The sequence below is a fragment of the Oncorhynchus gorbuscha genome, linkage group LG16, assembly GCF_021184085.1.
Source record: "Oncorhynchus gorbuscha isolate QuinsamMale2020 ecotype Even-year linkage group LG16, OgorEven_v1.0, whole genome shotgun sequence".
NCBI classification, from domain to species: domain Eukaryota; kingdom Metazoa; phylum Chordata; class Actinopteri; order Salmoniformes; family Salmonidae; genus Oncorhynchus; species Oncorhynchus gorbuscha.
Genome location: NC_060188.1, coordinates 71267068 through 71293518, shown reverse-complemented (window position 1 = coordinate 71293518; position 26451 = coordinate 71267068). Strand labels below are relative to the sequence as shown.

At 41.5% G+C, this 26451-nt stretch overlaps 1 protein-coding gene and 1 pseudogene across 1 annotated transcript; one reads left to right on the top strand and one right to left on the bottom strand.

Moving 5' to 3' along the window:
- The first annotated feature begins 561 nt into the window (after positions 1-561).
- LOC123999313 (zinc finger MYM-type protein 3-like) lies at positions 562-21649 on the top strand. Its single transcript, XM_046304935.1, has 25 exons — positions 562-664; positions 1578-2653; positions 2908-2966; positions 3050-3116; positions 3244-3628; positions 3814-3994; positions 9031-9243; positions 9347-9497; positions 9616-9728; positions 10312-10398; positions 10582-10732; positions 10862-11034; positions 11372-11537; positions 11800-11849; positions 12070-12226; positions 13628-13743; positions 13948-14095; positions 14195-14344; positions 16097-16197; positions 16797-16944; positions 17090-17229; positions 17359-17473; positions 17554-17811; positions 20194-20308; positions 20472-21649. Exons 2-25 carry the CDS (start codon positions 1585-1587, stop codon positions 20656-20658), a joined length of 4500 nt encoding a protein of 1499 aa, XP_046160891.1. The 5' UTR covers positions 562-664; positions 1578-1584; the 3' UTR covers positions 20659-21649.
- A 2841-nt stretch (positions 21650-24490) lies between these two features.
- On the bottom strand, positions 24491-25618 carry LOC124000396 (annotated as a pseudogene).
- Between the last annotated feature and the right edge of the window lie 833 nt (positions 25619-26451).

Here is a 26451-nt window from a genome sequence, read left to right as displayed (position 1 = left end):
TGGTAACTTTAATATGAGTGATCTACTATTGGAGGCATTGACTCTATTAAGGAGACTTGAGAGAGTGGTTGTAGTAGTGTGTTTCTGCTGGGTCCCAGCCCATTCAGGTTTGGGAGGGAACGGACTTGTAGACCAAGTTGCCAAATGAGCTTTAAACTAGATATAATTGATATTTGTGCTATATTGGGTAGAGGCTAAGATCATTTTTATAGACGTGTAGAAGAGGTGGGACTCCCGGGCACTACGGTCGGTTTATATGCCCTTGCAAAGAAATGTCAGTGGAACACGATTCAAAAGGCTGGACGGGGGTTTGTTAGAAGTAGGGCTTTTTTTCATGTTCTTAGGTTGGCATTTATATGCCCTCCAAAGAAATGTCAGTGGAACACGATTCAAAAGGCTGGACGGGGGTTTGTTAGAAGGGCTCTTTTTTTTCATGTTCTTAGTAGTACATGATTAGGTAGGAGGGTTTCGTGTTTTTATCATTGACCATTGTTTTTTGACAATACACTCCAGTACAGTAGGTGGCGCTATGCACTTCTAACGTCTGTTTGCAGACCGCCATAGAAGAAGAAGAAGTTGTAGCTTGAAACTAGCCACACACCGCAGTTTGGTGGTGGTTGCATGCAACATTTTAGCTAGCTACAGCAACATTTCATATTTGCAGGTAAATGCACCATACTTTGTAGAAGTCTATCATAATTTATGTTTGAATAATTAATATTATATTTTAATAAAGTTACTGTATTAGAATTAGTTAGCTAGTGATTTAGTTTGACTGCTAGTTTGCATAAGGCAACGTTAGCTTCGTAACGTTAGCTAGCAGATAGCGTATTGGAAGCTAGCTAGCTATTAGCTAACGTTAGCTAGTAACGTTATTAGCGGTCTCTTTGCAGAGTCATAAAACATTATACGCTTACCATGCAAGTAGCGAGTTATGTCTATTGTATAGATAGTATTGATATTCTATATATAATAATGGGCTAACATGTACCTATCTAGCTTTCCAGGTAGTTAGCTAAATAGCTAGCATTAGCTAGCATTCTAACTTGCAAAAATGGAGACGCCAGGTGAGGCGCGCCAAAAGGCAGCAACGTTGCCATAGCCAAACTAGCTAGTGGTTATTACTAGTTACCACAGCCACAGAGTCAAATGGCTATATCGTAAAAAATAATTAAAACAAAAATGAACTTTTTGGGCTTAAATTAGGGTTAGGCATAAGTTTAGCAGTGTGGTTATGATTAGGTTTATAATCAGATTTTACGAGAAATTGTATAAATAGGCGGGGTTTAGCCATAAATGTAATTATTCCATTGTGGCTGTGGTAACTAATGACAACTGCTAACTAACGACTACCAAACTTCAGATAAATTGACCTAGTTAGCTAACTAGATATATGCCTTCACTTGTGTGATCTCGTGGTGTAGAATAGCGGATCCACAATACACTAGCAACTTGTGGCTGTAATTTCTCAAACCTACCACCACATTTGATTTGACATGAGTACAAATCGGTTGTCATGTGAGACTGAAGCAAACCATTGTTTTTGTTGTTTCGTTTCTCTTAAATTGTGACGTTAGGTGCAGTATGGAACCCTCAGAGCATCCAGAAACCTCAGCCACTTTTCAAATGGCCAATGAGAATGTACATCTAGACCTGCTATCCACACAGACTGATATGGACCTGTTTTCTGGCCACACTGATATGGGCCTTCTGCCTGCTCAGACTGATGAAGGCCTACTGTCTGCACCGAGTGATATGGACCTGCTGCCTGCTCAGACTGATGTAGACCTACTGTCTGCACAGAATGATATGGACCTGCAGCCTGCACAGACTGATATGGAGGTGGCTTACTCTGGCTCACTGGGAACAGAGGGACACAGTGGGGAGCAGCAGGCCCTTGACGAGTTGACAACCTTTCTCACCCAATCTGAAAGAGAGAGGCTGAAAACTCAGGACAGTCTGAGCATCCTGGGGGACCCAGACTCACTGGAACTGTCCAAAGTCCAGGTGGAGGACTTTTACAGCCGCACAGTCCTTCCAGAACCATCAGACTTTCAGGAACCCTCAGTCTTTCCAATGCCCTCTGTCCTTCCAGAACCTTCCGTCCTTCCAGAATCGTCATACCTTCAAGAACCTTCAGGCTTCTCAGAGTCCTCAGTCTATCCAGAACCCTCATACCTTTCAAAACCCTCAGGCTTTTCAGAGCCCTCAGGCCTGCCAGAACACTCAGACTTCCAAGAGCCCTCCGGTTCAGCCACAGGCCTCAGTCAGGATGAGTGGGGCAGGCAGGGTCACACAGAAGCCTGGTCAGAAATGGGAGCTGAGCCTGGAACAGACAGACTGGAGGTCACCGAGGGAACTCCGACTGTAACTGGGACACAGATGCCAGGGACAGCAGAGGAGCAAATGGACATAGTGCATGAAGATCCCACTGCATCTGTTCAAGATGAAGTTGATCCAAATATGCCCTCTATAGTCAGCGTAGAGAGCTCACACTCTGAGGATGGTCCAGGCAAAGAGGAAGCCTTATCATTCTATGGATTGGTGCCGAAGGTAGAGGGCACAGCAGAGAAAAAGAGTGAGAAAGAACAGCCTGTGGGGGGCGGTATGTCCCCACTATCATCCTGGGCCCAGCCATTGACACCAGGTGAAGGTGTGTAGTAAGGAACTTTAGGTTTTTAGGCTCATAAGTTTATTAACTTATGTCACACATACATAGATGTCTCAGTGCCACATAAATAGTTTGAGAAGGATAAAGGGAAATGCAAAACTTGATTTAGGCTTAATTACACATCTTTGAGAAACGATTAGCAATCGCATCTTCAAATAGCCATGTCAGTTTACATATAGTCTGGATCTAATATGTCATGAACAGCCTTTAGTTACTGATGATCAATTGTGTTTCAGCTGAGGAACAACCTGAAACTGAGGTCGCCGGCGAAGATCCGAATGGTCAAAAGGCTACGGTAAAAAAAACTTTACGTGAATTCTAGACATTTTATGTAAAAGTAAGTTAATTACTGTTAGTTACTCTTCTCATTTATTGTAGGGGAGAAAGAGAGGTCGTTCTAATCGTGGAGAAGTGAGGAAAAATACGCAGAACATGTCTGATGGAGGTAAAACGTCTTTCGTAAATCTGCCTAGCTAATTAATTTAACCTCTGTCTCAACTATCATTATGTAGGACTATTTTTCCAATTATATGATTATCACGCTGATCTAAATGCGTTGTCTTCTGCTGCAGACCAGCTAACGGACAGCGGTTCTGACGATGCAGCTGATGATCCGAGGGACACAGACTTTAACCCCGCACGGTTTGGCCTCCGGCGCTCCACCAGGGTCTCCCAAAGGAGCCAGAGCACTCCGCCCCCCCGCCTCATTTCCCCGAAGTTGTCTGGTCCTGCCTCTACCCCTGCGTACACTCAGAGGTCTGGAGGACCCCCTCCACCCCGGCCGCCACCCCCTCGCCAGCCTTCTAGGGTCCTCTGTGCCAACTGCAGTGGGATTCTGCAGAGCGGACAGACTGCCTACCAGCGCAGGGGTCAGCCTCAGCTCTTCTGCAGCTCCACCTGCCTTAACTCCTTTGGCAAGAAAGCCCCCAAGAAAAAGCCCTGTGCTTTCTGTAAAAGGTAAGCCTCTCAATAGATATTCAATGAATGTGTTCTTAGTTTCTGCTATTCCTTCCAGTAAGGACAGTGGATTTTATAACATTCCTCATGCTATTTCATAGTAAAGTAAGTGTTAACGTTGTGCATCGTTTTGATCTCAACAATATTTGTGAAATTTACCTCAAGGTTTGTGTCTTCTATTTTAGGGACATGGGGAATAGAAAGGACACCATGCTTGCACAGGTTGGCCAGTCACAGTCCTTCCAAGAATTCTGCAATAGCACATGTCTTTCCCTGTATGAGGCCCGGCTGGAGAAGGGCCCGACACAGCCCCCAAAACCAAGTGCCCCTGCCCAAAGATGCAGCGTGTGCAACCACATGCGTGAGGTACCAAAGCTTTCGCCATAACATTTTAGATGATGAGCTCCCAGCCCTAGCATATCTCTTAGTTGTCAATCAAATGTATTTGGCGTCAGTCAAATGGGTGGGCAGGCAGGCAAGTTCCCATTCAGTTGTCAAAACGTGAGTTGGGACAAGCATGCATTGGCAGGCAAGCTGCAGAATGGTGAGCAGGTTACTTTTTCCCCATCGTTTATCTGTGCAATTTTGACAATTTTGCCAACTACAAGCTGAAAAAGTTTGAGGGTTTATCTACTGTTCCCTCATTAGATTTTAGCTCATCTCGCTATGGCTAACATTAGTTGTTGATCTGGTTGTTTTTGATGTGCATAGGCACCTGAGGGGGAGAGAGCCTACCTTTTCATGGTTGTTTGATCAATAGGGCTGTAAAGTTCACAAATGTAAGAGGACTCCTGTCATGTTTACATATTTGTAGAAATCCATTCAGGTGGCTTTTGGCGAAGGTTTTCTAATAAACGTAAGTCTCACTGTTGCTACTGCCTGTAAACACACAGTCCAGTTCAAAGTGAATGATGGCAGGCCCATGTGGCAAATGGCTTATTTGCATAGTCCTACTTTTGCGCTCATTGGCTATGGTGAACCAGTCTGTGTAGAGTTCAGTCCTGGACAATACATATATTTCTCTTTATGTTTTATTTACTGCATTGTCTATTAATTGTCCAAACGCATGGCTGCTTTTTAATAAATAAATAAAATGTATTTAACCTTTATTTAACTAGGCAAGTCTGTTAATCTTTCTAGCGCGCCCCTCAACAACATTCCGCTGAAAAGGCATTGCGCAAAATTCCAAAATATTTTTTACAAATATGTAACTTTCACATATTAACTTGTTATGGCTGCAATCCCACTAACGGGATAAGTGTCATCAACAACCGCTGAATAGCATAGCGCTACATTCAATAAATATTACTACAAATATTTATATTCATGAAATCACAAGTGCAATATAGGAAAACACAGCTTAGCCTTTTATTAATTCACCTGTCATGTCAGATTTTGAAATTATGCTTTACAGCGAAAGCAATCCAAGCGTTTGTGTAAGTTTATCGATCGCACAACAAAACATTAAGTACACTTAGCGTCAGGAAGCTTGGTCACGAAAATCAGAAAGGCAATCAAATGAATCGTTTACCTTTGATCTTTGGATGTTTCCACTTAACGAGACTCCCAAGTTATACAACAAATGTTCCTTTTGTTCCATAAAGATTATTTTTATATCCAAAATACCTCCGTTTGTCGCGTTATGTTCAGAAATCCACAGGAAAGAGCGGTCACGACAACGCAGACGAAAATTCCGAATAGTTTCCATAATGTCCACAGAAACATGTCAAACGTTTTTTATAATCAATCCTCAGGTTGTTTTTAAAATATATAATCGATAATATATCAACCGCAAATGTCTTTCACAGTAGGAGAGGGAAAAGCAATACCTATCCAAACTCTGTTAGGCGAGCAAAACTCATATGACCACTTGACGCGATGTTATCGTTCTGACTCATTTTTCATAATAAAAGCCTGAAACTATGTCTGAAGACTGTTGACACCTTGAGGAAGCGATAGGAAAAGGAATCTGGTTCATATCCCTTTAAATCCAGCAAAGGGAGGCTATGGAACATGGAGTTTTCAAAATAGAAGCAACTTCCTGTTTTGATTTTCCTCAGGATTTTGCCTGCAATATCAGTTCTGTTATACTCGCAGACAATATTTTGACAGTTTTGGAAACTTTAGTGTTTTCTATCCAATACTACTAATAATATGCATATATTAGCAACTGAGACTGAGGAGCTGGCCGTTTACAATGGGCACCTTTTCATCCAAGCTACTCAATACTGCCCCTGCAGCCATAAAAAGTTTTAACAAGTCCAATACAGCAAATTAAAGATAAACATCTTGTTGATCTACCCATCGTGTAAAGCATTTTTTAAATCGGACATCTGAAGCACAGCATATGATTATGTTAGATCACCGCCAAGTTGAAAAACACACAGCCATTTTTCCAGCCAAAGATAGGAGTCACAAAAAGCAGAAATAGTGATTAATTTTATCTATAACTTTTGATGATCTTTATCAGATGACACTCATAGGACATCATGTTACACAATATATGTATGTTTTGTTCGATAATGTGCATATTTATATCCAAAACTCTGTTTACATTGGCGCCTTACGTGCAGTAATGTTTTGATTCCTAAACATCTGGTGATTTAGCAGAAATTCTCATAATAAACTTTGATAAAAGATACTAGTGTTTTTAACAGAATGTAAGCTAGAACTGCGGTGTCAGATAAAAAAAAATATTTAAAAAATACTTTACGGAAAAAGAATAATCTGAGAACGTAGCTCAGAACCCAAACCAGCCAGATGAATATGCGCCATTTTGGAATCAACAAAGTTAGAAACAACACCATAAATATTCACTTACCTTTTATGATCTTCATCAGAAGGCACTCCCAGGAATCCCAGTTTGACAATAAATTACTGATTTGTTCCATTAAGTTCCATCATTTATGTCCAAATAGCCACTTGTTGTTAGCGTGTTCAGCCCAGTAATCCATCTTCATGAGGCGCAGGCACTTCATCCAGACAAACTCAAAAGGTTCCGTTACAGTCCTTTAGAAACATGTCAAACGATGTATGGAATCAATCGTTCGGATGTTTTTAACATAAAACATCAATAATGTTCCAACCGGAGAATTCCTTTGTCTTCAGGAAAGCACTGGAATGAGAGGTACCTCTGTCGGGAGCTCTCGTCATGAGACCAAGGCTCTCTGCCAGACCACTGACACCAACAGGTCTCATGAGCCCCTCCTTTTATAGTAGAATCCTCATTCAAGTTTCAAAAGACGGTTGACGTCTAGTGGAAGCCCTAGTAGGAAGTGAAACCTCATCCATATCTCAATGTGTATTCGGTAGGCCAAGCTTTGAAAAACTACAAACCTCAATGTCCCACTTCCTGGTTGAATTTTTCTCTGGTTTTCGCCTGTCATATGAGTTCTGTTATACTCACGGACATCATTCAAACAGTTTTAGAAACTTCAGTGTTTTATATCCAATACTAATATATGCATATATTAGCATCTGGGACAGAGTAGGAGGCAGTTCACTCTGGGCACTCTATTCATCCAAAAGTGAAAATGCTGCCCCCTATCCCAAAAAGGTTAAGAACAAATTCTTATTTACAACTACGGCCAAACCCGGATGATGTTGGGCCAATTGTGCGCCACCCTATGGAACTCCCAATCACGGCAGAATATTATTCAGCCGGGATTCGAATCAGGGACTGTGGTGACGCCTCTTGCACTGAGATGCAGTGCCTTAGACCGCTGCGCCACCCTGGAGCCCATATTGCTATAGAATATTCACAAACGTCATTACCAAACACAATGTTTTAAAATGTGAAAATGACCAAAGTTTATTTGTCTTGTGCGCCGAATACAACAGGTGTAGACCTTACAGTGAAATGTTTACTTACAGGCTCTAACCAACTGTGCAAAAAAGGTATTATGTGAACAATAGGTAAGTAAATAAATAAAAACAACAGTAAAAATAACAGTAGCGAGGCTATATACAGTAGCGAGGCTAGAACAGTAGCGAGGCTACGTACAGGCACCTGTTAGTTGGGCTGATTGAGGTAGTATGTACATGTATATATGGTTAAAGTGACTATGCATATATGATGAACAGAGAGTAACAGTAGCATAAAAGGGGGTGGCGGGACACAATGCAGAGAGCTCGGTCAGCCAATGTGCGTGCGGGGGCACCGGTTGGTCGGGCCAATTGAGGTAGTATGTATATGAATGGATAATTAGTGACTATGCATATATGATAAACAGAGAGTAGCAGCAGTGTAAAAGAGGGGTTGGTGGGGGGCACACAATGCAAATTGATGGGGTAGCCATTGGATTACCTGTTGAGGAGTCTCATGGCTTGGGGGTAAAACTGTTGAGAAGCCCTTTTGTCCTAGATTAGTAGCTTCATATTCTTTCTGGATGTGTGTATGAACAGCTTTTAATATGATTTGATGTTCCTAAAACTCTGTCAGTTCCATTTAAATAGAGCAACAAGAGTTCCAAACCTCTCTGCCTAAACCAGTTATTTTTCAGTTTTCCCGTCCCACTCAGACCACTCCTAGCCAGTCCTATCATAATTTTTGCATGACTATTTTATTTGCAAATAATCAGTAAGGTACTTAATTGTTACATGGAAATGATTTGATATTGAGATAGAAATGGTGGCATTGGACCTTTAATACAGTATGACTACACTTCCATAATGCTTTGCTTATGGTTTAAAATGCTGTAGGCATTTTTGTTAGTCATACATTATATTGAAGCTATTTTAAAGACTGTAGCGTCTACTCTAGCAACAAGTCAACATTTTATGCTTACCTTGAAAAGCTGGCATAAGCCTTAATTGTTCTGATTTGAGTTTCCCCCACCATCTGTTAGTCATTTGTCAATTTGTACAATAAAATGTATAAAAAATAAGTAAGCACTTTTTAATGCCAAGCACTGCAAAACCACACAATAATGTGATTATGGTATACCTTCTTTAAAGTTGTCTTTCTGTTGGAATTGCTGGTTAGAGATCTGATCAGCATGCTTCAATTCGAGCTCAGTCAATGTAGTGTATGTGAAGTGTTTGTCACGTCATGGGCTTTTCCCAGAAGTAGTGACAAAGAATACTTAAACCCTAGTGACACACATTCCACTGTCACCTCATGTTGATATTTCATAATTGAAAAGATTTTGTGTGTAACTGGATCTACGCTGGGATTATGGAGTCTGCATGAGGCAGGAATTCTGTAAAACTTTGAAATCAATATCGACAAGTTTATGCTGCTATTGCGTCTTTGTATGCTATGAGCAGGCAGCAGAATAAATTATAACCAACTACAAGATTTTGGTCGGCTAATGGGAAATGAAAAGGGGTGGCATTATTTGAAGTTAGGATTGATAGAATTCAGCCCGAGTTTCTTACCTTCCTTCCCTCTTCTGCCTCAGATCAACCATGAGGTAACCATGGGCAACATGATTCACCTGATGTGCAGCGATGCCTGCTTCAACCGTTTCCGCGCCACCAAGGGCCTGAAGACCAGCTGCTGTGACGCGTGTGGCACCTACATCAACACCTTCACCTCCCGGGCTGAGTACCTACTGCATGAGGGCCAACAGAGGAGGTTCTGCAACTCCTCCTGTCTCAGGCTGTATAAGATGGTGGGTGCTGATCTCTTCTTGCATGTACAGTCCTGTACTATTGAGTGATACGAGAGTGATTTTTCTGCTTTGTGTTTAATCAAAGTGTCGTCTTTGATTTCAGAAAAACACTAAGGTGCTCTCGTGCCAGTGGTGTAGGACTCTGTGTAAGAATTTTGACATGCTGTCTAAAGTGGATCAGTATGGCAAGACCAGACACTTCTGTTCTTTGTGCTGTATCGCCTCACATAAAGTTAAAACTTCTGGGGACACAGGTACATTCTACTCTCCTTGTTTACTACTGTATTAATTCACCTTTGCTTAATCTGAATGTATTAACGTGATGTCTGACTGAATGGCTTTTCACTATTATTACATCTGCTTCTTTTCCAGTGCCCAGTGAAGCCTGCAGTTCCTGCAAAAGAAGCCCCACTGAACCTTACTACTGTAAAACAAATGAGGCCGTGTACGTCTTCTGTAGCCCTAGCTGTTGGAGCAAATTTCAGGTTGGATAAATCCATACCCTTAATAGAGTTTGGACAACACTGCAACCTACAGATGCATTGTCCAGTGTTTAGTCACATGGTCTGCCAGATGTTTATACAACACTTTATTTTGTGTTAGATGTAAATTTGAGTACCTCAGTTATTCAACAAAAAAATTGGTGATGGATTCTGAAAGTGAAAAAAGGGAACCATTAATATTTACAGTGTGATGCACAGGCTTGGCCGTAGGTGCCCGTTAAGCAGAAAATGCTAGTTAAAATGCAGACCAAGCAGCTGCAGTGGGGAGTTCAGCCTCACTTCTGGAGCCCGTTAAAATAAAAACTCATCATTAAGCTCTTTAGTGTGGAGAGGGTCAACCTTTGAAAGCTTTTGCCTTTATTCTACCGAAGAACCTATGAATTAGGGCTTGGTCTGTTTCTGCAAAAACCTTGCAATAAAATGTCTGAGAATGGGCTGAGACATTCTTGAGTCCTTCTTTGATACTAGTTCTGTGGGGTTGCTTGTTGTTTTTTTGCCTTGGCTTAATGTTTGCTGCTCATTCTCTTGTTAAATCTCCAATTAAGAAATATACTCTTCTTCACAGAGCAACAGTCCCAATGGAGACCTCTACTTCAACTGTCTCTCTTGTCATAACATGTTCAGTGGGGTACCAGAAATCCTAGACTGGCAGGTAATCAAAATGTGCATTTTACATACATTGTGCCCAAAAAAGTGGTTTAGTGAAAACTGTTATTTTTTTCAAGACTACTTCAAGAAGTACATCCACGATTCAGTGGTCCTGTATGGCTCAGTTGGTAGATAATGGCGCTTGTTACACCAGGCTTGAATATATTATTATTTTGCTTGCTTTCAGGACTCAATATATCAGTTCTGCTGTAAGGAGTGCTGTGAGGACTACAAGCGTCTGAATGGTGTGGTTTCCGTGTGTGAGCACTGCAACCAAGAGAAGCTGCTTCATAAGAAGATAAAGTTCTCTGGGGTGGAGAAAACCTTCTGCAGTGACGGTTAGGGTGATGCATGCATTTCTGTGCTCATTTTTATATGCAATAGATTGTCGATTTACATGGAAACACTTTACTGTGTCTCTAGGCAGAGACTTATGTTTTTTTGTTGTCTCTTTTTTTTTAACCAAGGTTGCATTCTACTGTACAAGCAAGACTTTGCTCAACAACTGGGCCTGTGCTGTATAACCTGTACATACTGTTCTCAGACCTGCTCACGGGCGGTCACAGAGGAACAGGATGGCAACACATGGGACTTCTGCAGCGAAGATTGTAAAAGCAAATACCTCCTGTGGTACCTGAAAGTATGTCCGAAATAACAAAGCCATATTTACACCATGACCATATGACTGGCCCTGAGAAGTTTTAAATTGCTGCCGGTACACAGGCTGTATTCAGTTCACCCTCTTTTCACTGTGCATTGTCTGTTGTATGGTAATATAGACACTTTATGTTTGAGGAATGATAGCTTCAGAATGTATGGGCTAAACTGGCACAATATTGTCATGATGACAGAATGAATACAGAATGTGCATGATTTGCGATCAAATTGTGTTAGCAGTGTCCTCTGTTACCAGGCTACAATGTGTGTGCTGTATGTGTGGTTTTTGTGTATGTTTTGAGCTGTGTGTGTTCTCTTAGGAAGCACAGTGCCATGCCTGCAAGTGTCAGGGGGAGCTCCTGGAGACCATCCACTGGAGGGGAGAGATCAAACACTACTGTGACCAGCCATGCCTCCTACGCTTCTATAGCCAACAGAACCAGCCCAACCTAGACACCAAGCAGGGCCCTGGGAGCCTGCTCAGCAGTGCGTTTGCTTCACATATGCCAACACATGCAAACACAACACCCATACTGTATTTATCATAAACCCAGTCCATACATGGGAATTGTTTTTTTCTAAGTATGCTGTGTTGTAATATAATTGTTTGTTTGATTTTTACTGTTTGACATAATATTACAAAGTTACTGCTATTGTTTTTGTGATTTCCCTCAAATCTGTAAAATGTAAACACATGTTCGTCTCAGTAATTCGCTGTTAAACTTGTATATGTTTACTGGACTTACAGCTCATTCCCCAGAGTCTACACCTCCCCCTGCAGCTATAAAGACAAGTGAAGTAAGTGTGCTTTTTGACTTGCTGCTCCTAAAGTTGGGGGGAAATGCTACCGAAAGGGCACAAATAAATTTGAGCTTGGCTTTTACCACGCATACAAATGTATTCTCTGCTTGAAAAAAAAACGTGATTAGATTTTGAAATAAAGCAAAGAGCTACTTTTCTCAAATTTCTGCTGAGTGAACATCCAAACATTTATTTATGTCAATGTTTGTTATTTCAGGCCACAGGAAGAGGCCTGAAGAGGACTGTAGCCAAGCCTGCTCCTCCCTTCACTCTACCTCTCTCCCAAAGGAACAAATCCTCCATGTGTAAACCCATGATGGCCACTACTGGTGTTGCATGTAAACCTGAGATGAAGTCCCAGAGTTGCCAGACAGGTAATGGCGAATGTAATCCCATGTCCCTTTCTGTAGACTGGTTGGCTGACAACATAACGAAAATTATGCGCAGCAATCAATGATTCTGAATGGTCAGCTAGCAACAATGACAGGAAGATGCCAAGTGGGGAATCGTAGGTGGTTCGTTTCAGCCCATTGTAGACTATATGACCAAAAGTATGTGGGCACTTCCTTTTCAAACATGTCATTCAAAAATGATGTGAATAAATATGGAGTTGGTCCCCCATTTGCTGCTATAACATCCTCCACTTTTCTGGGAAAGCTTTTCACTAGATGTTGGAACATTGCTGCGGGGACTTGCTTCTATTTAGCAACAAGAGCATTGGTGTGGCCGGGCAGTGATGTTGAGCGATTAGGCCTGATTTGCCGTCGGCATTTCAATTCAGCCCAAAGGTGTTCGATGGGATTGAGGTCATGGCTCTGTGCAGGCCAGTCAAGTTCTTCCACACTGATCTCGAGACACCATTTCTGTATGGACCTCACTTGGTACATGGGGGCATTGTCATGCTGAAACAGGAAATGGGGGCCGGTTGCAGACGATTTTTACATGCTTCAGCACTCGGCAGTCTCGTTCTGTGAGCTTGTGCGGCCTACCACTTTGCGGCTGAGCCGTTTTTTTCTCCCAAGACATTTCCACTTCACAATAACAGCACTTATAGTTGCCCGGGGAAGCTCTAGCAGGGCAGAAATTTGACGAACTGACTTGTTGGAAAGGTAGCATCCTATGTTGTTGCCATGTTGAAAGTCACTGAGCTCTTCAGTAAGGTGATTCTACTGCCAATGTTTGTCTATGGAGTTTGCATGGCTGGGTGCTCGATTTTATACACTTGTCAGCAATGGGTGTGCCTGAAATAGCCAAATCCACTAATTTAAAGGGGTGTCCACATACTTTTGTGTGTATATATAGTGTATCTTATTGATACCATGTCTTATTTTGACTGTTGTGTCTAATTTAATTCTAGCTAGCTAACCAACAACTGTAACGATGTAGTTGAGACTGCTCATTGTATGTTTTCAATTAATGTATGTTTTCTATTAAACATTTGCAGACTAAATATAGTTTACATTGTCAACATTCTAAGCCAACCCTGTCTGTTTTGCCCCTTAGTTGCTCACACAACAACCAACCCATCTATGGGACTCACTAACGCTGTATTTAATATTTAAGATCTATTCTTTTAAGAATCAATAGGTGTATATATCATTAATTTAAAAGTCCAAAAATGGATATTGCAGCTAAGGATTCTAGCTTTAAACATAACATCCCTATGCATATGCTAAGAGCTTTATGTTCAATCAGGCCAACAATTATATATTATATTAGCAATTGCAAAAAAAAGCACCTTCATGGTTTTAATAAATGTTGTCTGGTTGTTTCAGATGATTTCTTGCAGTCCCCACCTGTGGTGTTGCCAGTCCCTGTACCTGTGTTTGTTCCTGTACCTTTGAATATGTACTCTCAGTACACTCCCATACCAATGGCCCTGCCTCTGCCGGTGAGTTGGTTTTGTCTAGGTCCTGTTGTGTGTTGTGCAAAATTTACTCTAGGCGTATCGTCATTCATTTAGAGTCTAGAGTAACTATTTTGTTTCCAGCCAAATGCGTTCCTTATGGGTGCCTACACACGGCTGCAATCTGTGGTTCTCTAGAGTGACTGTCCTATTTGTCTGCTTATTGTTTTTCTCTTTATTCTCTGTTAGATCCCTGTCCCCATGTTCCTACCCGTCACACTGGATCATATCGATAAACTTGTGGAATACATAAATGACCTTAAACTCCAGATACCGTCTGATCCACTGGAGGCTGACATTCTGGCCATGGCAGACATGATAGCAGAGGAAAATAAAGGCACGGGCTCCTCCGGATCTCTCTCTACTTAGTGAACTTGCCATTGATGTTCTAGATATAATTATTGTAACTATATGGTGGTTATATGTGTTTATTTAGATTTGGACAGTGATCAGAAAGCAGGCCCGTTGCTGAGGGACTGCACCTTATTTGATTCTTCATCCCAAGATGACATCCTCTCCATGGCCGTCAATATGGCTGATGTACTGACTGAGCCAGGTCAAGACCCAGTAGATGAGCTCACCAAAGGCAGGTTCAAGCTTTATAATATGTCATGTTTAATGCAAGGGTCTCCAACAGGTTGATAGCTTGCCAAACAATTCTGAAAGTACATGCATTTTTACATGCACGTTCCACCGCAAACTGTCATAAACAAATCTCCCAAGTATCAGACGCCGCAAGCTCCTTGCTACTATCTAATCGATGCAACATTTACATGATCCCACCCCTGGTTAGCAACTATTGGCTTAAAAAGACAAACCTAACACAATATCTGCCAATTAATTTCCAGTAATATTTCCCCTGTCTGTGTGGTGCGCGAGCTTGTCTATAACTTTGTGTAGCCAGTTGATGTGATACCGTCTACTGGGTTGAAAGAAATACTTTCCCCAGAACCTTCTCAATTAAATGTTAACTGCAAAGCAGGCTTACCTGGCAGAAGTATTTCATGAGTTAGTATACCATTTGATATTTGCCAACTTTGCCATGAAATGAGCAGCAGCGGTACAGAACCATCCTAGACGGCACATTCCTCACTCGCAATTAAAGGCCCAGATGCTCAATTAAAGGGTCATTGCACTCAATCCAAATGTATTACTTTTCTTCCAGACCTAAAAATGTTATTTTGGTTTGATTTAAGCATTGACATGGACTCCGAACATCCAATGTCATTGTTTTCTATGAACAATTGTAATTTTGAGATTAAAAAATATATAAAACCAGAAAAAATAAAACCAAGAACATAATTTTGGAAAATATAAAACAGAATTTGGGGTTGGGGTCACAGATTTGATAGGGCCCCACTTAGTGTTTTATTAAATCCTTAAGTCTATTGACGTACCTGTGCGTCAATCTAAGTAACACAACAACAACAAAAACATAAAAATCTGTCAGTTTAAGCTAGATATATATATATTTTTACATGGGTTTTTATCTTAATCCACTGCAGACGCACATGTCGGCCTTTCTGCATCTGCGGTGAAGGGTGGCCAAGCTACATCGGTGTTTGTCAAACCATGAGACGAAAACGTCTGTAATGTCCAAATGGTTTGGCCTAGAAAACTAATATGACCACTCTATGGAAAGATGACTCACAAACACGATGGTCTTCTCCATTTTGCTTGAAGTCGGTAATGCTGATGTGCCAACTTCTGTCTGTCGTGTCAACCGTTTTGGCTAAAATCTCATGACCCACTGTGGAAAGGGGAGACTCATGAACACGATGGTGGCTGAAGGCAACCCATACAAATTAAAGGGGTTAGTTATGTGTCCAAAAAACATATTTCCTGAGGTTTCTTATCTCCTAGATATAGGACAGACACTATTTTTTAACTCTTATTTTTTTTTTTTTTTTTTGCTATTTTTGAATGTGTTATTCGGTGCATTTCTGTGGGCTATAGTGGTAAAGGCCAAATTCTATATTTATCAATGTTTTTTTTCATCCCTAAAGGGGTCTCAAAATTCCAAATCAAATAGATAAATGATCCATATCCCATGTTAGCTTAGTAGAAATGCCCCCAACGACTTACAGGACCCGGGGAAGAGTTGCAGGGGAGAAGAGAAGAACAATGTGCCTATTTGAATGCTATTTAAAAAAAGTAGTAGCTCGCGAGATGTTTCGTTTTATAAAAGTTGTTCTAATGCGGTAAAAGGTTGGAGACCCCTGGTCTGATTAGTTTGCTTTGCTGCCTGAGATGTGTAAACGTACACTATAATTGCACACACTCTGCCAACAGTCTATGATATATATATTTTGTGTCCATTCTCATTTGTGTTCTTTAGCTTCCCTGGACCTGAACCCCAATGTTGATTTCCTCTTTGACTGTGGGATGCCGCCTCATGCTACTTCAGCAGAGCAGAGCGCCAACGTCACTGTTCAGAAGGTATAAATAAACACAGCCTATAATACAAGCGTATTTTGTCCGTTTTTTTTCTAGACCTTACAATGACTATCATCTTGTATTGAATGAAATAGTGTCATAAACGTTCAACTTATTAGAGAGACGCATGTGGAATCGCATAGGATGCTGGACATCAGGAAAAAGCTGGCACCAACATGAGATGTCTTGGTGTCAGACTTACTGGGGAAAAGTGCTCATGTTCTGCATACTTAGACAGCTGCAACAGGGTCCCAAAGGTGAAATGGCTGAATAACAAATATATCCCTGGCGGAAGGCAGGCAGGCATGGTCCCCAACATGCAGCTCATGTAACAAGGCAACAGTCACAACCTACAAGGTGGACTGTTTACCAATGAACAGTGTCTTTAAAACAAGAGAGTATTTGACATATATACTGAAATGTTTACTTTTGCGCTTTGGCAGGCTCTTGGACCAGACAAATTCTTAATGATCAATGCACGTGTAGAATTTATGTAATGGGTGCACTCGGAAGATAATATGATTAACTAACTAACCAACTACAGTAGCTACCCCTTAACAGGTCATAGTAGTGTGATGTCTAATATAGGCTTTGTGTCACAGGGACCCAAGCGTCAGGCCATGTCAGAGATGACCCTACACGATCCCCTGGACAGTCAGCCTCTCGGCGCTGGTTTGAACAGCTCCCTTGGGGTTAAAGCCTGGAGGTCATGGGCCCAAAGCGAGCACTCGGACACTGACTACAGAAAACGTAGGATATCTCTTGACTGGAACTTTAAATGTACCTGTCTTTGATAGCTCTGCTTTGAGTTTGATAGATCTCTTGTGAGTAAAATGGGCTGTAATGTTTCTATGTAATCCTGATAATAAAGTGCCTGTAATTTTCTCCCTTATAGAGAAACCATTAGACCTTCTCGTGTGTAGTCCTGAGGAACTGAACCATGGCCTGTCGCAGTTTGTCCAAGACATTGTTCATCCTAGAGGGCCGTGCTACAAACCTGACAGTGTATTTTACCTCTGTCTGGGGATTCAACAGGTCTTGTAGTTAATATTTGCAATTTGTGGAAGTGGAGCTTATTCAAATCTTACATGATTTAATTTTTTTATTATACAGTGTTCAACTAAAACATTTGAGCACAGTGGTCTTGTCTTGTATATTTTCCAGTATCTCCTTGAAAACAACCGGATGGTGAATATATTCACAGACCAGTTATATGTCACCTTCGCTGAGGAGCTGAATAAGATTGTCAGCCAATGGCTGCCTTCCATGTCACCTAATGGTGAGTTCATATTTCTATTTTATTTTCACACATTTTTGTCTGTGTTGTATTTGGGGTGTAAGTAATGTGTTTGGGTGCAGGTGGTCTCGGTTCTCGTGTCCTGGAGGAGCACCTGTGGGAGTGTAAACAGCTGGGTGTGTACTCTCCCTTTGTCCTGCTCAACACTCTCATGTTCTTCAACACCAAATACTTTGGTCTGACCACCGTGGAGCAGCACCTCCAGCTCTCCTTCTCTACAGTCACGCGCCAGGCCAAGAGGAGGTCTACACCACATGGCATGGTCAAGTCGTCTAGTGTCTGCTACCACCCAAAATCACAACACAAGAGAACAAGTAAAGGTAAGAGTTTGTGTGACTAGCCAGGTTTCTATCTAATTGATATATGTGAATATTATAAAATCTGCATAAAGAAAATGTGCTTTTTCCCACCAGTGGTGTGTTTCCACCAAACAGACTTGTTGCAGATAAGTCAGTGTGTGTGTGTGATGGCGTAGTGGACACAACATACTTTTCCGCTTAAGTTTTCATTTACCGAATAAAAATCTAAAGTTCAATGTGTTTCCATTGCATTTTCAACTACTGATAGTTTTGTCACAAACTGTGCCTACTCTGGTCTTGGCACGTGTGCTGTAGCTAACAGCTCTCAGATACAGTGCAGGTAGGCTAGTCTACATAATGAGATTGCTATGGATAAGAGTGAGAATATTTGTCAAGCGGCAGTAAAGCATTGATTATCATGTCACCAGAATAAGACCTCAATATTTATTAGAAAGGGGCATTAAGATCACCGTGCACTTTAACCACCCTGTAAAGTTCATCATAACTTACTTAATCTGTAGCCCAATAAACTGCATGCTTTCCCGAGTTGTAGTGAAAGGACCACACACCATATCATTGTGTGAACGCGTTTCCACGGCCATTTCTCGCTTAATTAATTATACCGACATTAAAAAGATCCCACCATGTCGAATGGACAAATTATCTGTCAGCAATTATAAAATTGTACCGAAACTACATGTCTCCATCACAGCTGTTGTGAATTAAAATAAAATAAAAATATGGTACAAGTCACATCACAACATTGGCATTAATTTGTCATTTTCATGTCTGAGATTTGTTTTGGTATAAGAAAGCCCAGTGAATGTGAAGTGTTAATATGCTCCTTAGCCCAATGGATGATTGGCTAGTTGTCATTCCCAGTAACCAATGAGAGATTGTGTTGCTTTGGGTCATGGATCATGACCCCAGCTTGGGGTGGGGGGAAGCAGGTCGCCTATCTTGAGTTGTACCACATTTCAGCTGAATGACATGGGGCCTGACCAGGGCTAGGGTATGGAGTCATTTTACATGAATATCTCCAACTAGGTGAAATTAAATCTTTGAGTTCATATTTAGAATGTTTGAAAGTCTAGTATAGTGTTATGAGGTCCAGTTTAGTGGTAAGAATGTGTTTTCCAAAACATCCTAAAAATACTGTGCTTGTAGATATCATACGTTATTTCCAACAAAACATATTTTCAATTTCAGTCATTTATATAATTTGTATGTATGCATTGTAGGATCTTTGCCTTTATCTGCTGAGGAATGATGGTTAATATTTGTCTTAAACCCAGGTTATAAGAGTGGCTTTCTCTTATTATTAAATCCCCTTATCACTACAGTTTTTAAAAAATGCAATTAGATGGTGATGGGCAATTCTCTTAGGCAAGACCACCACTCCTAAACATGGTCCTGCTGACCTCAAAGAGCTTCCATTGAAGATAAACTGTCTTCCAGCGATCAAATAACATGGTGCTAATGAGTTGTACTGCTTGGAGACCAACTCCTGTGAAATTGTCCTTGTGCCAGTTGTTTATTTAAAACATATAGGTTAGCCTAGACCCACATCTCCATCCTACTCAATGTTTTTCTGATTACTGGCATGTTCTGACTGAAACATAATCAAGTGTTTTAACATAGGTCTATTTTCAACTTGGCCTGACCATTCTCTGGATATCAGTGTCACTAGCTAGATTCCTCTGGCTTTGTAGGTCAGTTTGAAATGGATCAGTTTGGTACTACTTTGGTGGTTTTATGCTGATGTATAAAATTAAAAAGAGGATTTTAGTGTGACATTGTCACCTGTTGACAGTTGGTGTTCTATGAGTGCTTGTCTTAACTCTTCCAAATAACAATGAGAGAGCTGTTGATGTAGGAGAAGGAAGTTGTTGCCCTCCCCCCGCTTGGTCCATACTGCTATTCGCAGTGTGTCGGACAGCTATTTATACCGCAACGTGGAGTTCTTTGAAGAGCTGCTAAGCATGGGAGGTGTATCATGGTATGCGTCTTAGAACTGGCCCTGGCCATACACACTACAAACGCCAACCCCTGGCCTGCCACTGTTTGGGAAAACCAGGAAGCTAAAAGGACATGATATACGAGTAGAGAATCACTGACTGAATGTCTGAAAAGTGTTTTAGATGTAAATCAATGTTGGATGAAACATGTGGACTTGTGACCTTCATGACAGCCAAAAGTACCTTTTATGTAGGAAAGACCCTGTCCATTGCAAAATAATATTAATTTTAATAACCTTTTTATAGTATGACCGACAGTGACATGAAAAACGAAACTGTTGGCGATCAGCTTAATCAGTTTAGCTTGGCACTAACTGTAGCCAAGTGTTAAAATAAACACCAAGGGAAGTGAAGTGAGCGTGTACTCTGTTCTGTTTACACACAGAGGGCGGCTTGGGAAAGAGGAAACGGGATGAGCCTTCTGAGCTGGAGCAACAAGAGAACCGGTTGAACCCTCTCAGATGCCCAGTCAAATTCTTTGAGTTCTACCTCTCCAAATGGTAAGCAATGTAGACTGGCCAGGTGCGCACAACTGAAACGCCAGTTGAAGGACTAACCCTGGGTGTCATAGATTCTGAATGGGTTTGATACATTGCAATGAATAAATTAAACTATAGTTTCCTTTTTTAGATCCACATATGGTGTCTGTCTTTGTTCCTACAGCTCAGATGGTGTGCGGAGCAGCTGCAGTGCGTTCTACCTGCAGCCAGAGAGCACATGTATGGCTGAGAGTCCTCGCTGGTATTCTGACATCCCCATGGACAAGGGCAGGCTGGGAATTATGCTCAATAGGATCCTGGCTGTCAAGGATGTCTATGATGAGCACCCTGGACAGGGAGACATGGACTGACAGCCACGCAACAAGTTTATATATTGATGCTGATGTGGAAGCCGCTAGCACAAGTTACTTTTTCCATTTTTTTAATTTAGTAATTTAGACGCTTTATCCAGAGCGACTTAGTGAGTGCATACCTTTTCGTACTGGTCCCCCGTGGGAATCGAACCCACAACCCTGGCGTTGTAAGCACCATACTCTACCAACTGAGCCACACAGGACCCACAACCCTGGCATTGTACTAACTACAATGCCTTTAGTTGTTCCATGGTTGTTATATCACCCCTACACAAATAGTTCATTGAGCGTTTCCCCCATAGAATTACCATTGTAGCTAGATCTGATTAGAAACTATATTAGCACTGCCGTATACCACCCTCAGTTCAGATAATGTATTTGGAACGCTTAGGTACTTTGGGCATCGTCAAAGACAACTAGTTGAAAGGTCTGGTTTGTATTGGAAACCCATATATTTGTTTGTTATGAAGTGTGCAGAACAGCTGTGTAAAAGTACTTTACTTTAGTTCATAAAACTATTTAATTGACACTGCATTTAACTCCCTATGCCAGCCTCACTGGATTTTGTTTCATTCAAAAGTTTAATGTTCATACACTGATAACATAAACAGTAATGTTCAACTTAAACACTTTAAATCTGTGTTTACCCTGTGGCCAATGAGGTGGAAACCATTTATTGCTGCCGGAGATGTTCACATGTACAGTATCAAGAAACTCATAGTCATGGCAGACCTTTTACTTCATAGCTAATGTGTATATATATTGCCCCTCATAATTTCTTATTGTTACAATCATATAACCAACCGTTCATTAAACCACACAAAAGAAGCCTAACTTCATGATAGAAATCTTTTATTTTAAACTTTTTGATCCTGCTTAATTGTCTTTCATTTACAAACTTACGGTTTAATGCATTTTATGTCCTGAATGTCTTGAGAAAAGTTGATTATGTACTATAAAGTTTATTTTCTGTCTTTTTCTAATTGAAGGAATCTAGAATGAATGTCTTGTACAAATTCTTCATAAACAACAGTTCACTATTCATGGTTATAAAATCAAATGCATGCTTTATCTTAACAGACCAATGTAAACTTTCTAGTGGGTAGTCTGTGCCAAAAGCATTACAGACGAGCAATTGCTTTGGTATTATTTCCCGTCAGAATAATCGGCATATTATGGGTTCATAGGGAAACAACTTGTTTTGGAACACTGAAATATTATACTCTGCATGGCAAATGTTTGGCTGATGAGAGAGAACCTCCAACAATTACTGTTTGCATACCCAAACTAACTAATTTATGAAGATTTGTACATCGATTGGCCTCTCTCTTTGCAATCATGACTCACTGGCAACCCCCTCCAGTTAGCATTATGGCACTTGTCCTTTACCTCTGGGAATTGTGCAAGTCAGACTTGGGTCTCGTCGGTTGACCAAGGGATTGTTCTGTACAGTAACATAACTGAAGAAGAACAGGAGCCCACCTCTGTTTCTTGCACAACACATGGCATCTGGCATCCTTTTCAGTTGAAGTTACATTTTGAGGAGTGAAATGTTTCATGAGAATTAACTACCGTGAACAATTAAACAAAATTATCATATGCCTCTACAGAAGGTTTTTGTTACTGGCCCCTGACAAATGAGGTGAACTACCCTGTTTTTTAAGTCTGTTTTCACCCCTCAAATTCCCACTTTAGAAGGTTTCTTATTCACATAAAATCTGGTATATAGTGGGGCAAAAAAGCATTTAGTCAGCCACCAATTGTGCAAGTTCTCCCACTTAAAAAGATGAGAGGCCTATAATTTTCATCATAGGTACACTTTAACAATGACAGACAAAATGAGAGAAGAAAAAATCCAGAAAATCACATTGTAGGATTTTTATTTTTTTTTGCAAATTATGGTGGAAAATAAGTATTTGGTCAATAACAGAAGTTTATCTCAATACTTTGTTATATACCCTTTGTTGGCAATGACAGAGGTCAAATGTTTTCTGTAAGTCTTCACAAGGTTTTCACACACTGTTGCTGGTATTTTGGCCCATTCCTCCATGTAGATCTCCACTAGAGCAGTGATGTTTTGGGGCTGTTGCTGGGCAACACAAACTTTCAACTCCCTCCAAAGATTTTCTATGGGGTTGAGATCTGGAGACTGGCTAGGCCACTCCAGGACTTTGAAATGCTTCTTACGAAGCCACTCCTTCGTTGCCCGGGCGGTGTGTTTGGGATCATTGTCATGCTGGAAGATCCAGCCACGTTTCATCTTCAATGTCCTTGCTGATGGAAGGAGGTTTTCACTCAAAATCTCACGATACATGGCCCCATTCATTCTTTCCTTTACACGGATCAGTCGTCCTGGTCCCTTTGCAAAAAAAAAGCCCCAAAGCATGATGTTTCCACCCCCATGCTTCACAGTAGGTATGGTGTTCTTTGGATGCAACTCAGCATTCTTTGTCCTCCAAACACAACGAGTTGAGTTTTTACCAAAAAGTTATATTTTGGTTTCATCTGACCATATGACATTCTCCCAATCTTCTGGATCATCCAAATGCTCTCTAGCAAACTTCAGATGGGCCTGGACATGTACTGGCTTAAGCAGGGAGACACGTCTGGCACTGCAGGATTTGAGTCCCTGGCGGCGTAGTGTGTTACTGATGGTAGGCTTTGTTACTTTGGTCCCAGCCCTCTGCAGGTCATTCACTAGGTCCCCCTGTGTGGTTCTGGGATTTTTGCTCACCATTCTTGTGATCATTTGTACCCCACGGGGTGAGATCTTGCGTGGAGCCCCAGCTCGAGGGAGATTATCAGTGGTTTTGTATATCTTCCATTTCTGAATATTTGCTCCCACAGTTGATTTCTTCAAACCAAGCTGCTTACATATTGCAGATTCAGTCTTCCCAGCCTGGTGCAGGTCTACAATTTTTTTTTCTGGTGTCCTTTGACAGCTCTTTGGTCTTGGCCATAGTGGAGTTTGGAGTGTGACTGTTTGAGGTTGTGGACAGGTGGCTTTTATACTGACAACAAGTTCAAACAGGTGGCATTAATAATACAGGTATCAAGTGGAGGACAGAGGAGCCTCTTAAAGAAGAAGTTACAGGTCTGAGAGCCAGAAATCTTGCTTGTTTGTAGGTGACCAAATACTTTTTTTCACCATAATTTGCAAATAATTTCATGAAAAATCCTACAATGTGATTTTCTGGATTTTTTTCTCTCATTTTGTCTGTCATTGTTGAAGTGTACCTATGATGAAAATTACAGGCCTCTCGTCTTTTTAAGTGGAAGAACTTGCACAATTAGTGGCTGACTAAATGCTTTTTTGCCCCACTGTATATTGTTTTAGATAATACAGATATGGTCCATTCTGATCAAGAATGTCAGAAGAGGAAATAATATTTTCTTCCATATTGTTCCTTCCCTAACCTTGCTCTCATGATACAATGCTTTCCATCAAAGGCACATTGTCTACTCTGGTAGAGGGTGAAATGTATATTGTTCAAATTTGACTGTGACACTTTTTGACTATGATGAGGTGTTACGCTTGTGTATACACCCTGGTATTATACTACGGAAATTGTTTCCAAAGCTACAATGAGGACTTGTGCAGAGCAGAATCAACAACCTCTGAAAACTCATTTGCTTTTGAGAAGGAAACTGCTCAATTATTACGTTAACTGTTAACCATTACTTTAATGCATCTCCAGAAGTCCCACTCTGGACACAAGTCAGTAGGTCCATGGGCCAATACCCCCCCCCCCCCCCCCACCTCAAAGGTGGAAACACAAAAGTTTGAACCTTTAGGCCAAGCACCTGTATAAAACCCAGTGGTGGAAATGCGCCATAACTGTCCCTCAGATCTTCAGATCGTCTAGTCTGGTCTTACTATTGCTGTGCTTGCTGGATCGACTGGGTCGCCGTTGTTTCTCTGAGGGCGACTCTGGAGCAGAACTGGAGCCTTTCCTTTCTGTGGTGTCACCCCCCTTCTGGTTTACTGTTCATCTCTACGGCCAGGTTGTCTCTGTTCTGCTTGTAAGCCACTTTGCTGTTGTAGGGGTGGTAGGCAGAGTCAGGCTCATTCATGATATACTGGTCTGCATGGTAGGGCTCAGGGGCTGGGTGGTGCCTAGGGAAGTAATTATAGTTTGGGACAGAAGGCACCACTGCGTCGCTGGGAGCCTTGGACCCTGTCTCACATGGGGTCTGGACGTGTCTGTACCGACGGCACTTGGTGAACCCTAGGTGATACATCTCCACTATGTTCAGCACCAGAGATATGCATGCCACTGCCAACATGAAGAGGATGAAGATCGTCTTCTCTGTGGGCCTGGAGATGTAGCAGTTCACCACGTTGGGACAGGGTGAGCGGTTACAGGTGTACAGAGGTTTCAGCTCAAACCCATAGAGCAGGTACTGAGCTATGATAAATCCCACCTCGAACAGGGTTTTGAAGATGATGTTGAAGACGTATGTGCGCAGCAGGACCCCCTGCAGGCGGACGCGGCCCAGGTCGTCCCGGACGGGGGGCTTCTTGGGTTTGACGTCAGGCAGCAGCTGCTGCTTGTCATTGTGAATGGCCAGTTGCTCAGCCAAGTCTTTCTCCTTCTGCTTCTGTTTCTCCTCCATGCGCACCAGGTGCAGGATGTGGCCCAGGTAGATGAGAGTGGGCGTGGACACGAAGATGATCTGCAGCACCCAGAAGCGAATATGAGAGATGGGGAAAGTCTTGTCATAGCAGACATTCTGACAACCAGGCTGCTTGGTGTCACAGGTGAAGCCAGACTGCTCATCACCCCACACTTTCTCAGCTGCAGCTCCAAGCACCAGGATCCTGAAGATGAAGAGCACGGTCAGCCAGACCTTGCCCACTACAGTGGAGTGCTCCTGGGCACTCTCCAGAAGCTTGCCCAACAAGTTCCAGTCCGCCATAGTGGCTCACTCATAGGCTCAGTCTTACAGAGAGATTTGAAACAGGAACCTGCAATCAGAATAAAAACAATATAAACTAATGTACTGCATCAGACAAACATCACAATTGGATTGAAAACCGTTGCATAATAACTTGGATAGTTTAAGGAAAATGCCTCAACCATACTATATTATTACACCCAGGGTGGCATAATAAATTAACCTATACTGATGCATTTTCATTTATGATCTATTTGGTTGTAAAAGCTTGCGTTTAAAGATAAGAGCCAAGTATTTTTACTGTGGCTAAACAGACCTCTACAGCTCAATAATGTGTTTGTAGTTTGTTTGTTTTTGTTTTTTTAGAGTGTTTCTGTAAATTAACCAGATTAATTTTTATATATTAGGTTCTGCTCCAAGTTTCTGTGGTTCTGTTTCTTTTAGCATGAAAACATTTGTTCAATACATTAATCTGGTCCCTGCAGAGGCCAACTAAGTGAGATTGGTGCTTCCTGGCAATAATTTGCCATAATTTCTCTACAGAGAAAGTAACGCCCATGCTTTAACAAGTTAGCAATCTATGGCCTTGTCCTTTCCACACAGTTTATTTTTCATAAACTGGAGTCCTAATCCTGAAAATGTGAGACGTTCTGAAGAACATGAAGAGTATAATGTTGGTCATGTACCTAGAGTGTTGCCATATGCTTGTGAAATGTCTTGTAGAAAAGCTCAGGGTGCAGTATGCATCTTTTTTGGTTTTACCTTAATTATTCTGAAAGTAATAATTTCCTCCAAGTTCCTCTGTTTTTATTATTCATTTAACGGAGTGGCTGCGGATCCTTCCTTTAACACAACATCCTTTGACACACCACAGGCAACAGCAGGACATAA